Source organism: Ptychodera flava, chromosome 4 (genome assembly GCF_041260155.1).
Source record: "Ptychodera flava strain L36383 chromosome 4, AS_Pfla_20210202, whole genome shotgun sequence".
Lineage (NCBI taxonomy): Eukaryota > Metazoa > Hemichordata > Enteropneusta > Ptychoderidae > Ptychodera > Ptychodera flava.
The window spans coordinates 29,325,923-29,338,823 of record NC_091931.1 but is presented as its reverse complement, the minus strand read 5'-3'; the positions used below and the strand labels follow the sequence as shown (position 1 = coordinate 29,338,823).

At 39.3% G+C, this 12,901-nt stretch overlaps 1 protein-coding gene across 1 annotated transcript in view; it reads right to left on the bottom strand.

Annotated features, from left to right (window-relative positions):
* The window catches only part of LOC139131407 (adhesion G protein-coupled receptor L4-like), a 48,537-nt gene extending 35,854 nt beyond the window's left edge, over nucleotides 1–12,683 (bottom strand). Inside the window, exon 1 of the mRNA XM_070697432.1 lies at nucleotides 12,433–12,683. Within this exon, the coding sequence (XP_070553533.1) occupies nucleotides 12,433–12,480 (48 nt within the window). The 5' untranslated portion in view covers nucleotides 12,481–12,683. The remainder of the gene's footprint in view (nucleotides 1–12,432) is intronic.
* Nucleotides 12,684–12,901: the final 218 nt, after the last annotated feature.

Below are 12,901 nucleotides of genomic sequence, written 5' to 3'. Positions count from 1 at the left end.
ACGTCTAATGTTGTACCATTAAAATGAGCAGATATAGGAAGAATGTTCACTGAGTTCGCGCCAAAAAGAGCTGGCAATGGAGGATCAAAAATCGTTCTTATAGATAATGGGTCAGGAGGCAAGATTACTGAGCGATATTTTGTCGATATTTTGACTCGTCTGAAGCTACCACTTACGGGAATGTTACGTTTGGAAAGGTTTGGATATTGAAAAACTGACAAGTGCGTTTAATGCGTTAAGGCAATTGTGTGGAAATAAGTGCCAGCGCGTTCCGGAGTTAAATCGAGAGTTGAACGCACTTCTCTTCTGGGATTTTCGAATTACATAAAGTATTGGACAAAAAAAGTGAAATCGGTTTTTCAAATCAAGTATGGGCTGTCGATCGCAAAATACGGCAAATGAAGGCTTCGTCTTTGTTTCTCTGAATGAAGAGTGAACTAAGTGCAACCTCTGTGCATCAAAATTAGAATCTTATGTGTTAATCATGTATGTCCTGGATTTACGGAAGATTACTGTTGCATATGCCTCACAAATTTCCACCTTTCAGCGTATTAATGAATTATTTCTGCAGCCTTCATATATCCTGTTATGTATGATAAAGTGTTTTGTGAGTGCACGTCGGCAATGTCGGAGCCGGGCAGGGAAGCAAAGCTGTTCGGAGCAACTTTGGCGGAAGAGGTAGACATCAGCGTCTCAGCGAGATAGATCCTGGTTTTATTTATTTCTTTATTTCTTTACTTACTTATTTAGTGCTTAATTTATTTCTTTAGTTCTTTATTTATTTCTTTAGTTCTTTATTTCGTTCTTTCTTTCTTTATTATTTTATTTATGTATTTATTCATTCATTTATTCATTTTTTTTATCATTTTTATTTGTTTGCTTTCACTTTTTCTGAATGAGCGAGTTATGTACAGTATAAATTTCCATCCAGAGGAAAATATTTGAAGAGATTTATCGGAGAAAGAGAACAAACCATCAAATAAGTCAGTCCAAACGACCAACTACTCAGTTTAGTTGTGTATTCAAGGTATAAGCATCGGACAAGAAACTACACCTGCCACAAAGAAAAATGATGAAAACTTTTCAGAGACACAAACAGGTCATTGGTAGCCTTGGAAATATTCAGGATAATGCATAACTTTACTAGGTTTCACTTAAACACATTTTCATTAAGGCTATTTAAAGAAAATTCTTTGTTTGTCGTCCTCTGAGTTTTGAAAAAAACCTACCAGTCAGCCAGGGAAAAAACAAACACATGCAAAAAACACAAGTGTATTAATATAAGCTCAATTTTATTTTCTTTATTTTGATAAAAATAATATTTTTATTCGTAATAGTGTTAACATCGTGTTTGTTTTCTTAATTTTCTCTGAAAACCTACCAGCACGCGGATGGCAAACAAAGAATTTTATTTACAGCGCCTCACGTCGGGTATATTCTGTGCCCCTATATCTCCTGATGGTCAGCAACCGAGCTGCGCCGACCAATTCATCTTGTTTGATTTGGGTGTAGTCATGGCGACGATGCAGACGGATGAAATAATTATATGACGTCACTATCGTTTACCGATTGATTGGAAGGTGAAGTCTTAGAAAACAAGAGTGCAGGCCTTGTCGACTCTTATTGCTGTCAAGAAATTGCTTTCAGACGAAGTCTAAACTCAAGTGATTATGTAAAATATTAGGCCAGCTGCAGACCAAAGCAAATTTGGTGCCACGTTAGCCGAACAAAATATCTTTGTCAATGAGTTCGTCTCCTAAACACACATTTTAGGGACTCATCAAGAGTGCCTGGTTTTCCAACCGAAGCAGATCAGAAAACTTCAAAGAAGGCCGCGCTTGATACTTTTACAACTCCATAAAAATGACGCGCGCGATTGTCCTATTTAGTGTCGTTAAGAGCTGAGAAAAGTCGTGGTTCAATAAGTGCAGTAAGGTTGTTCAACAATTCTAATAATTTTCCAAATTATTGTGACAGTGGATGTTCGAAGGGACGAGCGACAATCTCGGCACGTCTGGAAATTCGACAAAGAAACCGACAAACGCTCACTGTCGACCGCAAGAGGCAGAACTCATATATATCCTACGGGAGGAAGCCGTCAAAACCTTAACATCTATTAGTGGGCCACAATAAAATATCACGTTGTCGATGCAAATATCAATTATTAACACGCGTATAAAATGGTCGGGATATCTTTGTTGTTTATATTGAAGCTGGTGATTCAAAATTAAAGAAAATTTGATGTTTATTACCTAAAAATGACAAGAAATGGCTTGATCCATCTATTGTGATGCGGGGGGGGGTGCGGTTGTTGTACACTGAGTTCGATTATAACCCACCTGTGACGTCAGAGGAGCAGGTTAGAACGGATATTCAAGTCTCCGTTGAACAATGAGCGGATAGCTTGCGAACTGTAATATGATTTGAATCGATGATGATCCGAAATTTATAGAGATAAGGCACAGTTTTAAGAAAGCAAGCTTCAAATCGAAGTTTGATTAAACACAAATCAGTGAAGTAGCTCGCTGCGCGGACGTTTTGGAATAATTACATCCTAAATGATACATATCATAACGACATGGTGTCGCCATGAATAAATGAAGATTTGGTCCCCCTGCTTTGCATATCGTTTTGTCTTTTCGTATATTCGTCTTTTTTGTATATTTGATCGTAATAACACGTGACGGAACATACGTAAACCATCACGATTTTCATCAAACACTCTATAATATCGGGTATTTCGGAAGGTCCAATTTGAAATGCTTCGAGGTGGCCCCGACTACATAATTAACTTGCTCGTTACCGGCCTGGTGTTTGGGAACTAACGATTCTGTCTTGGTACGCAAGGGCAAAATTATATCACCGACGCTGTATGTGACCTAGATCATTACCGTCAAAACCCGTGACGCTAACCGCCGCCGGTGCTGATCCTGAAGCCAAAAGATTTGTATTTGGCGAGTAAAATCAGCGTTTACGGTAGCAATTCCCTCACACTACCGGTATGTGCCTTGGTAAGTCAACTTATTGACAAGCGCTCTAAATTTTGCGGGAGAAAGCCCGAGTTGGCAAATAAGAGAGAGAGAGAGAGAGAGAGAGAGAGAGAGAGAGAGAGAGAGAGAGAGAGAGAGAGATTTTACAGTTCACCGCTGTCTTAAATGAGCCAATTTTCAAGAGGGATTTACAGTACGACCATCACATAACCAGTCGCATTTTGCGCATCCGCATCGCATTGCATTCGCATACCCGCATCACATCAGCATAGCATCATTATTTTCCAACATCGCATCCGCATCCGCATCGCATCCGCATCTCAGCTGGGCAAGTGTACATCTCATTGAAAGTAAAACCTATTCAATCAGTCACATGTTACCGGTCCGGTTTCAAAGACAATGTTGGTTTCCGACCGATTTTTTTTTTATTCGATAATTAAGTTGTAACGCTTCCTGCTCACGAATTCAACACATTCAACTATCCTTTTTATCATGTACATGTCTGATAATGTTTCCTTTTCTTGGTTTCAATTTTTTTTTGTATTTAAGTTGTTTTATTGGTAACATTTTCTTTAGTAACAGTAACTTAAGTTAAATGAAGTACAGTGCTTAGATATCTACAATTTTGTGTAAAATTGAAATCCATTTGCTGCAATGTCTCTCTAATTTGTCTTTTCCAGAGCTATTTCATACTCTAGATGGTAGTTGAATTTCACTTGCAACATAAATGCTGCAAAGTGTGGTTTACTCTGTTTCATTTTCATGGCATAGATGTGTCTTTTGGCTAACAGTAGCAAGTGATTATGAATACCAGAGCAACCGTCAACACCAAAGAGCACTTCATTTAAGTTATGTCTCGTGAACAAACTGAGAGATTCCTCGAAAAATGTGTGAAACTCGTTCCAGAAGGTCTCAGTGACTTTACAGGTGTAGAAAAGATGATCTAGTGTCTCGTTGCTGTTTTGGCAGAATGAACAGAGCGGTGATTGGTCCATGCCTCTTCTAGATAGATCGTAGTTTGTGTACAGAATATGATGAAGAAGTTTGAACTGGAATTCACGTGTTTTTGTGTCTATGGCTACCTTAAATGGTAGGCTATATGTAGGAGACCATGGTCCAGTAAAGTCATATTCTCTTTCATAATAGCGTTAATTAATTGGACTTAAGTCCTCTGTACTGTAAATGGCGTTTCTGATGCTCTCCCTTGTAACTTTGTAGGAGGGTCGAAAGTTACAATTAAAAAACACATATTCGTATTCATCTTTAAACACCGGCTCAACCAGCAATGGTTTTGGCCTCTTAATTGTGAGAGATGTGATTGCTCCATAAAGAAGGAGAACTTCGTTCCCTTGGAGGTTTTTGTTGGCTAAGTTATCCCATGATAGATACCCCTCCTCGGTAAGTAAATCAAATATTAATTCAAACCCTTTCTGTCTTAGCTTTAGATTGTAGACAGAATTCCCTCCAATTAGAACGTTTCTGTTGTTCCAAATTGTCTGACAAGTAATGTCAATCTCAGAGTCAATGACCGCGACATTGCAGGCCGACCAGGATTCAAGCATTTCTTGGTAGAATCTCGGTAGGCGCAGGCTGAGTGAGTTAATATCGAAGTTACACTTGAAAAGGTACTTTCCACCCACAGATTTGGTTTTAATTCTTTAAGAAATAAGCTTCTAAACCTCGTTTTTTTCCTAATTTTCTATTCGACACAAAGGTTTCCCTTTCATGATCGATTTCAGAAAAAAGTTCCGACGTGACAAGTGTTTTAATTTGTGATAGAACTTTTTCCTTCTGACCTGGTTGACATGATAATATCATTTCTGTAAACCGACATTAATGGAGATATAGGTTATTTATGTCGAGTGTTCTATGTTGAGACAAATTGCCTAAGTCGCATTTTATTACAAAAAGATAACTGATGACTAGTGGACATAAGCATATAATTTTTACAAAGCCATTACGTTTTCGTCAATATACGATGTCCAAATAAATTTGCCCAAGTTATTACTTGTGAGGAAAGTATACCTGTGATATTGGTTCACAGAAGATATTATTACTCAGAAAACAGCCATCATTTTAATGTACGATATCGGGAGATATTTGCAGATATTGCGTCATTTTTGTTTTCTTGATTATTACCTTTAGATTCATGCTCTGCGCAGATCATCTCTTTTATCAATACCATGTTGTCTTGTCAGCGAAAATCATATTTGCGACCAGATTTTCATTACATATTATTCGTAAATGAGCTTTCAATTGTGTGTTTTTCTGTTTGATATACATCTGCTGATCAAGTCGACAAGCTATTCATACAGTAGCACAGCGTTCCTTTTGTGTACGATATCAGGACAAGTGCAGATACACGTCATTTTCATTATTGTCATGGTAACGGAACTCTATCTTCCTATCAGATCGACGTGCAATTATCAGTGTATCAAAGCTATTGTTTTCGTGTATAATGTCAGGAAAAATTAGCCGATATTGCTGCATGTTCAGCTATAGTAATTCTATGTCGACGTCACTCAGGGCAATTGTTGATATCACGTCGATATCGCGTCCCTTTTCATTGTTGTAATAATAATGAAAAGATACATTCCGATCCACTATCTAATGTATTTAATTGGTACAAGGTTTTTCCTTTATGTTTGTGGGGAAAAGTTGGTTGTCGATGTGATGCTCTCATTTCTTTTTGTGTCGCGAATAAATCCTTCCAAAATTCCGATAATGTTGCGAAAACAAAAGATATTGTGACAAACGTGAAAAAAGCCATTTCTCTATTCAGATGATGACTTTTCCCTTCACAACTCGGATTTTAAGACCGTGTAAAATAAACTTAAAAACTGTCGGGCTACTGATAGTTTTATTCAAGTGCTTATTCAATCGTGTTGTGTCGAATACAAATTCACAATTATAAAGTCAAAACTGAAAAAGTCGGGTTTAAGAACTCGTTAAAGTACATGTACGACTAAAATCGTTCAATCAGTAGATAAAATGTCAGGCTTCAGAACATTTTCATTCTAGAAAAATACAGTTCTTTCATAACAAACACTAACATGAAATTCAATTTATTTATTTTCACACTTTATTATTATTACAACGAAAAAATCGGGTTTAAGACCCTCTCGTTCAAGTAAGGTTAGATCGTTAAATAAGTTGAATGTCACTATCCTAAAATGAAATCTATATAGTTCTGTTTTCAGTTTCGTTTATAAGTATGATTCAGTCATTTCATAACAAATACATGCATGGAAATAGCATCACGTACAGACGATTCAACCGGTTATGAACATCACTAGCAAAAGGTTAAACTTAAAAGTAGAGTGTCGGCAATCTTTTCGAAGCAAGATTTGGTCATTTTTATCAAAGCAATGTTCGAGCTTTACACCTATAGACTCAAATATTAAAGTCGGTCTCAGAACATTTCATTTGAGTGTGATAACAAGACGTAAATTGTTAGATTTTCCAGCGGTTAAATCATAGAGAAAGATAGCTATATGTTTCTCTGTGGTTAAATATAGAACAGAAACGTTTTGGAGTGTCTGTTTAGGTACAATTCGATTATTTCATAAATTGAGTATATTTGAAGCGATTTTTAGAAGCAACAATTGATGCGTATGCGAGAGGATGTATTCGATCGCTTCAATCCATGAATAATGCGATGCCGATGCGATGCCGATGCGATCGTGATGCGATGCTGATGCGACGTACCGTTCGGCGATGCGATATGTAGACGATGCGCTGCGGATGCGATGTGGATGTGATGCGGAAGCGATGCGAATGCGAGGTGATCCAATCGGTTATACAATACGCGTACTGTACTCTTGGCAAAAATGATCCAGTGATCGATTTCTGTGTTCTGACGACCTCTACCGCGCGGCAGGTGTAGGCGGTTTAACTATCGTGAGAAAGAACTTCGATTCGAAGTCATAGTTTCACTTTGACAGATTGCCACAATTAACGACCCAGTGATTCATTCGAGAAACGTCCTGACAAAACAATTGAGAAAACTGATGATCTGGCAAAGCTGACACCTTGTTTAAATGCGTTGTTTTGCCGTGACTTAATAGCCTATCATCGAGGGACACGCACAAAACACAACAGACGAATGACAAATAATTTCAAGCGGCAGTATCTCCATCTTTGCTTTTTTGTCTGAAGGCAAAAAACTCAGAGTCTCAATCCTGGTACTGAAAATGGTTATGTACTAAAGTTGCACAGTGTATCACAGCCATCTTCACACAGACGGCCATGACGTTATATCCGATGTGAGTACAATTGGTCCACGCACAGAGGCCGAGTCCATGTGTCCGTAGTTTCTACTGCATCCATTATCATACACACTTTAGTTTGCCGATAAACATGAAACGCCGAGAGCTCGTTGGCTAAAATTGGCATATTTTTAAGCAAGCCTCCATCACCTCATCTACTACCTTAGTGGAGATGGATACGCGCGACAAACTGAAAGTGAAATTGCTAAAAAAGGAAAGATTTACAAACTGCTAAAAATAAGAGCCTCAGGAAAACCACGTGCAAAACTACCTGGTGCGATTCCAACTTGCCTTCTGGCTATAATCGGCGTCAGGCAGTAACAAATATTTATTTTATCATTGAAAGCAATATACTGAAAACATGTCTTTTTTGTACATTTAGGCTTACTGCTCGTTTCGTTCAACAAATCATTCACTAAGATCTTCGCATAAATCGTAAAACCTCGTGATCACACTGTTTGCATCGAAAATGATTGTTCGCAATTGGCAGCATTACAGGTCAGAGTTCAAATGAGTACCTGACCATTTGAATTAGCGTGTGCGTAAGGGCCCAGCCACTGTACTTGCATTCATACTTGGCAATGGCTGTACGAGTCGAACTCCATTGGTTACAGTAATCGGGATACAACAACAACAGCATGGCAAAAAAGATGTTTCTTCTCGGCACAGGCATTACTTGAAACCCTGCGAGTCAACCCTTACTTTCTGTTTCTGGGGAGCAGAGATCGGCGATGCAGTAAATCACGGTGGAGGGACTGTGAGGAAATTAAGTATTAAAGTCGCAAAATAGTGTGCTTCATACAGACCACGTCTTTCCCAGCATTCAAATTACAAGAATTACATACAACACACGGAGATTTCCTGTTAGCTCTATGTTTTATATGTTTTGAAAGCAGACTAACTAAACCGAATTTTAAAAAAATTAAAATGCTCACCGTCACTCCAATTTTAGAAAAAAACCTCGACCAGAAACAATTATTCTTACTTTGCTGGTTCAAAATAATAATATCAAATGGCACTGACGTGTGCGTCTGTTCACTCCAGCAATAAAGGATTAAGTTTCACAAAATGGCCCATCTGAGCTCCAGCGTTAAGAATTAATGCTAACACCATAAGCTTCGTTCTCTTCCTGTGTTCTCCCTTTAAGTGCCGGGAAAGACATTTACCGGTATCTGGAAGTTCTGTATAAGGTTACAGCTTGAGTCGACGAAGGAAATAGATTCCGTGAATGGGATTAACAAGTGAAAACAAGTCATCGGTAATGACACAGTCCCCGCCGGTTTAACCGGGATTCAGCCTGATGTGCTGGCTTTTGTTTGTTGTCATATTCGAGAGGCCTCGGTGGCTTCAGTAAGCATGGGCCAGACATTTTGACCCATATTGTTTAATTTTCGTATTTGTAGTATTTAAGCGACAAACTCCTTCGCAGACGGGCATACACTCGATTTGGGTACATTGCGCGACATATAGCACAAAACATTAGACAAAGTTATATTGAGCGAATTGTACCCAAATTGAGGGTATACCCGCCAGCTAAGGGATAATTACTATTATATCATATCAACATTTGTGTCTATGGCGCTTAAAGTTGTTTTCTCAGACTAGTTTTTAGCACCCCCCCCCCACACACACACACACAAAACAGAGAAAGCAAAATCGAATAAAAATTGAGTAATCGTCGTCGAACGCAAACCAAACGCCGAGAACCGAGCATTGTTTACGCAAAGGAAACAGAGCACGTGTACTCTAAATGCTCTATGTTTCAATATTAAGCTTATATACTAGTTGAGGGGCCTATTTTAGCACTCGTAAAACAGTTTGCAACGGTCGGCGTGAACGACACTTTGGCGTGACGGTTGATCATGATACGCTGATAATGTAATTGCAATTATTTAGGAAGCGATCGCTTATAGGACCAAGCAAACAAAAATTTGACAGTTGTGACGTCGGCACAGTTTCTGAGCAACAGGTCTCCACGAGAAGTGAATCTGCTGTAAAGTGCTTAATACTTTCATACCAATTAACTGCTTATTTCTGATGAGAGATTTTCGATCACAGAATTTAAAGACAACTATGTTCTCAAGAATACGTCGTTACTACGTAGCTACCAATCTGAATAACGTATTGAAGAGTCTAGTCGCCAACGATCATATTTTACGGCAAACACGAATGAACTGTATTAAAACTGGACTCGCGGGCCGATATGAAAACTTGAATTTAATCGTTCAGATATGATTGTAAGTGCGTCTAGGTTCTATGCAGTCTAATCACTTTTTTCACCTAGACGCCCTAGACACACTGACTGGGTATTTTCACTGACTCCGGGCCGCCTAGCATGTGCAGGGAGATTACGCATTGTCTCAGCGGGTGTGTAAGTCTTTTTCGCCTCTAATTTGACAATTGAACAACTGTGGTATAACGAGCGCCATTCAGTAGATGAGTCATCGATGGAACGACAGCCGAACGCACGTTGGAATTTGCCAATTGTAATGTTGGCTTGTCGTTTCGCGCCAATTCTATTTTAACGGTTGAGCCGTGGGAAATCGACTATGCTGATAACAGTCAAATCACGGACGCAATATTATTTTACGAACCTATAATACTTTTCGCTTTTAATTGTCTAGAATACAGGGGAAATATGCATACCTCATATATGGATTTTTAAAGATCAGAAATAGCGTTTATTACCCGCAAGATATTATATACGGAAATCGTATTCTGAATATTAATGAAGAATAGGCAAAGAACGCCAATCAAAACCAGCGTTCTATTATTACTGGTATCATAAGGTTGCAACTTGAAAGCTAGTAAAGAAATTACATTTCCAAATTTACCGAATAAATTTATGATAGAGAGTGACATCTTTGATTTATTTGCGCGGAAGGGTGAGAAGGGCGACTTTCAACATCCTGTGGTGGAAGTTAAGTTTTTGGATGAATTTCGCGTCGATTTTCCATCCCAGCAAACTCTCTATATAGTGTGATGAATCGAGTAATTTGAAGGATGCAGTATGACGTTTGCAAAGGCGACACGGGACAAGCACCGTGAATGAGTATCGCTTCGTTGAATCTGTTGGTCGTTCATTTAATCCGTCCCCAGAATGAAAGAACTCTCACTCCAATATGGCATTTAATACGCCCCCCCCCTCCTTTTTTCGTTTCATTTCGTGAAGAAAACACCAGTGCGCTTCGACATGGGAAGAGAGCTTCACCTTGCAAATGCTTCATAAGATAGAGTTGCTGAGATATGCCCGGATGTTCAAAGAAAAATCTCGAAAGATCGAGAAAATCGGTCCCCCCACAATATTACTGAGCTCGCTAGGGTTTGAAAACCTTCACATTGGACAAGTTGGGGATCACATTACATGTAAAAGTACTGAAGTGTTTGCTCCTGGGCCGGAAGGGTCCTCGCTAACAATCGTAAAATCGGCTAACAAGATAAAACATTCAGCACAAAGTTTCCCGTCAAGCTGGCCTGATTTGATAAAAATTGCACTTTCATCCAAAAACGTACGCCACAGAGGGATTGTAAGGTCTGCAGCGACCAACAGAGCGCAACGTCACTGATTGCGAAGGGAATTTGTCATGTAAGCGGAAAGGAGTACTTTAAGAAATATCAACATGAACCATGTAAGATTCCCAGATAGTCCCTCCGGCAAGTAAATTCAATAATGTTTCTCATTTTTCATCCCAGGAGATTTCTGGAACACGTTTATTCAAGCTTTAGATCTGTAATTTCTTTTGCTTATGATGTTGGTTGCATGCACAACCGTATCAATGTTGTTTGGTTTATCCGAGAAACGCTAGCGTTACTCGTACCCACTACGTATCCAGCGTTTGTATGTAACATTAAACATCTTTATACTCTCCTCAGATTTAGGATCAACTGACTTACGCGGAAAGTCCTTAAAGTTGCGATATTAAAGTAAAAAAAACATACAGTAGGGACACTCCGTTCTATCTCATTTCCTTTTTATTATCTTCTTATTTACCTTTCTTATCGTATGTTTAGTCTATCTTTCTATCTGTCTGAGTATCTATCCAGCCGTCCATCTGTCCATCAGTCTATCCATTTCTCTCTATGTCTATCTGTCTATCTCTCTATCTGTCTGACTTTCTGTCTGTTTGTGTCTGTCTATCTGTCTGTCTGTCTGTCTGTCTGTCTGCCTGTCTGTCTGTCTGTCTGTCTGTCTGTCTCTGTCTGACTTTCTGTGTGTCTGTGTGTCTGTCTCTGTCTGTCTGTCTGTCTGTCTGTCTATCTATCTATCTATCTATCTATCTATCTATCTATCTATCTATCTATCTATCTATCTATCTATCTATCTATCTATCTATCTATCTATCTATCTATCTATCTATCTTTCTGTCTCTCTATCTACCTACCTAACTACCTAACTATCTATATGTTACTGGGTATGTCATTATGTCAGTATCCAAGTCTGTCATTTCATGTGTCCATCTTTGTTTGTCCGTCCTCACGCCGTTATGACTATTTGCCTGTCTCTGTATGTCTCTGTCTCCGTCTCTCTGTCTGTCCCCCTCTCTCCCTACCTCCCCTGTCTCTGAGTTTTCCTTGTGAACGAGCACGTTAAGTAAGGTACCCTCTCTCTCAGGGGTTGCAGGGACGGCGCGAGAATAAATAACAATCATTCAGCCTTATCTTGTTAGTTTCAAAAGGGTATTTATATTCATTTCTGTCAAGAAAACCGATGTCTTCTAACGACATAAGTGATGGGCTTCTTAATATGAGAACGCGGCATCTTTTCCGATAGAGAATATATATTACATATTTACATCTCGGCCCTGACGTGACATTTTTGCAGGCAGATGAGCTTGCATTTTAAAGTATACTATGAGATAACGCTCACTTCCCGTAGTCGTAATCCGAGGTGCATGTTAAATGACACATCGGCTGGGATACAGGCATTTGACAGACCAGAAATTTTTATCAGCATAACCAACTTATCTTTCTATGGAGAATTACATCTATTGGGGAATTGCCGAAAATTTGACCAATATTTGACGGGAACAGAAGCAAATAAGACGAAGCTCGCATAGCATTCTTACAAGTCAGTTGGACACAGGTTAAATGATTTTTGCCCTAGATGGGACAATCCTGTCGCTAGGAATGAACAACGCCGTAACCTTTCAGACAAGAAAGAGAATCTTACTTACGTAAATGCCGACATGACAGCATGTACCATTTTTCTTGAAGACGGTCATAACGGTGGCCGTATACTTAGCCACCTGTTTTTTTGCCTCTTGTGATCAACTTTTGCTTCAGACACAGATTAAAACCGAGTGGAGAATCAGCCTTCTTTTAAAAGCGACCTTGCTACTTTCTTCGTCTCACAACTGGGCACTTTGATAAATCTCTACCGTTCACAACACTGTACTACTCGGATCGACAAGTGATAAACTGAAGTGCCGAAGCGCCGAAGAGGACGGAGTCATTCGCTCCAGCAGTGCAATCTATCATTGGTCGAATTCCCCGGTTGCCAGTTTGCGTTCGCCGATCACGTGACCATTTCGTTGCCGGGATACGGATGTGTGCACGACGTTCGCATAGTGGCTATTCCTGATGTTCACGTTAGCGTGGGTCTGGACATTCCGTTGATTCGCTATAGGTTTACAGATCAGAGCA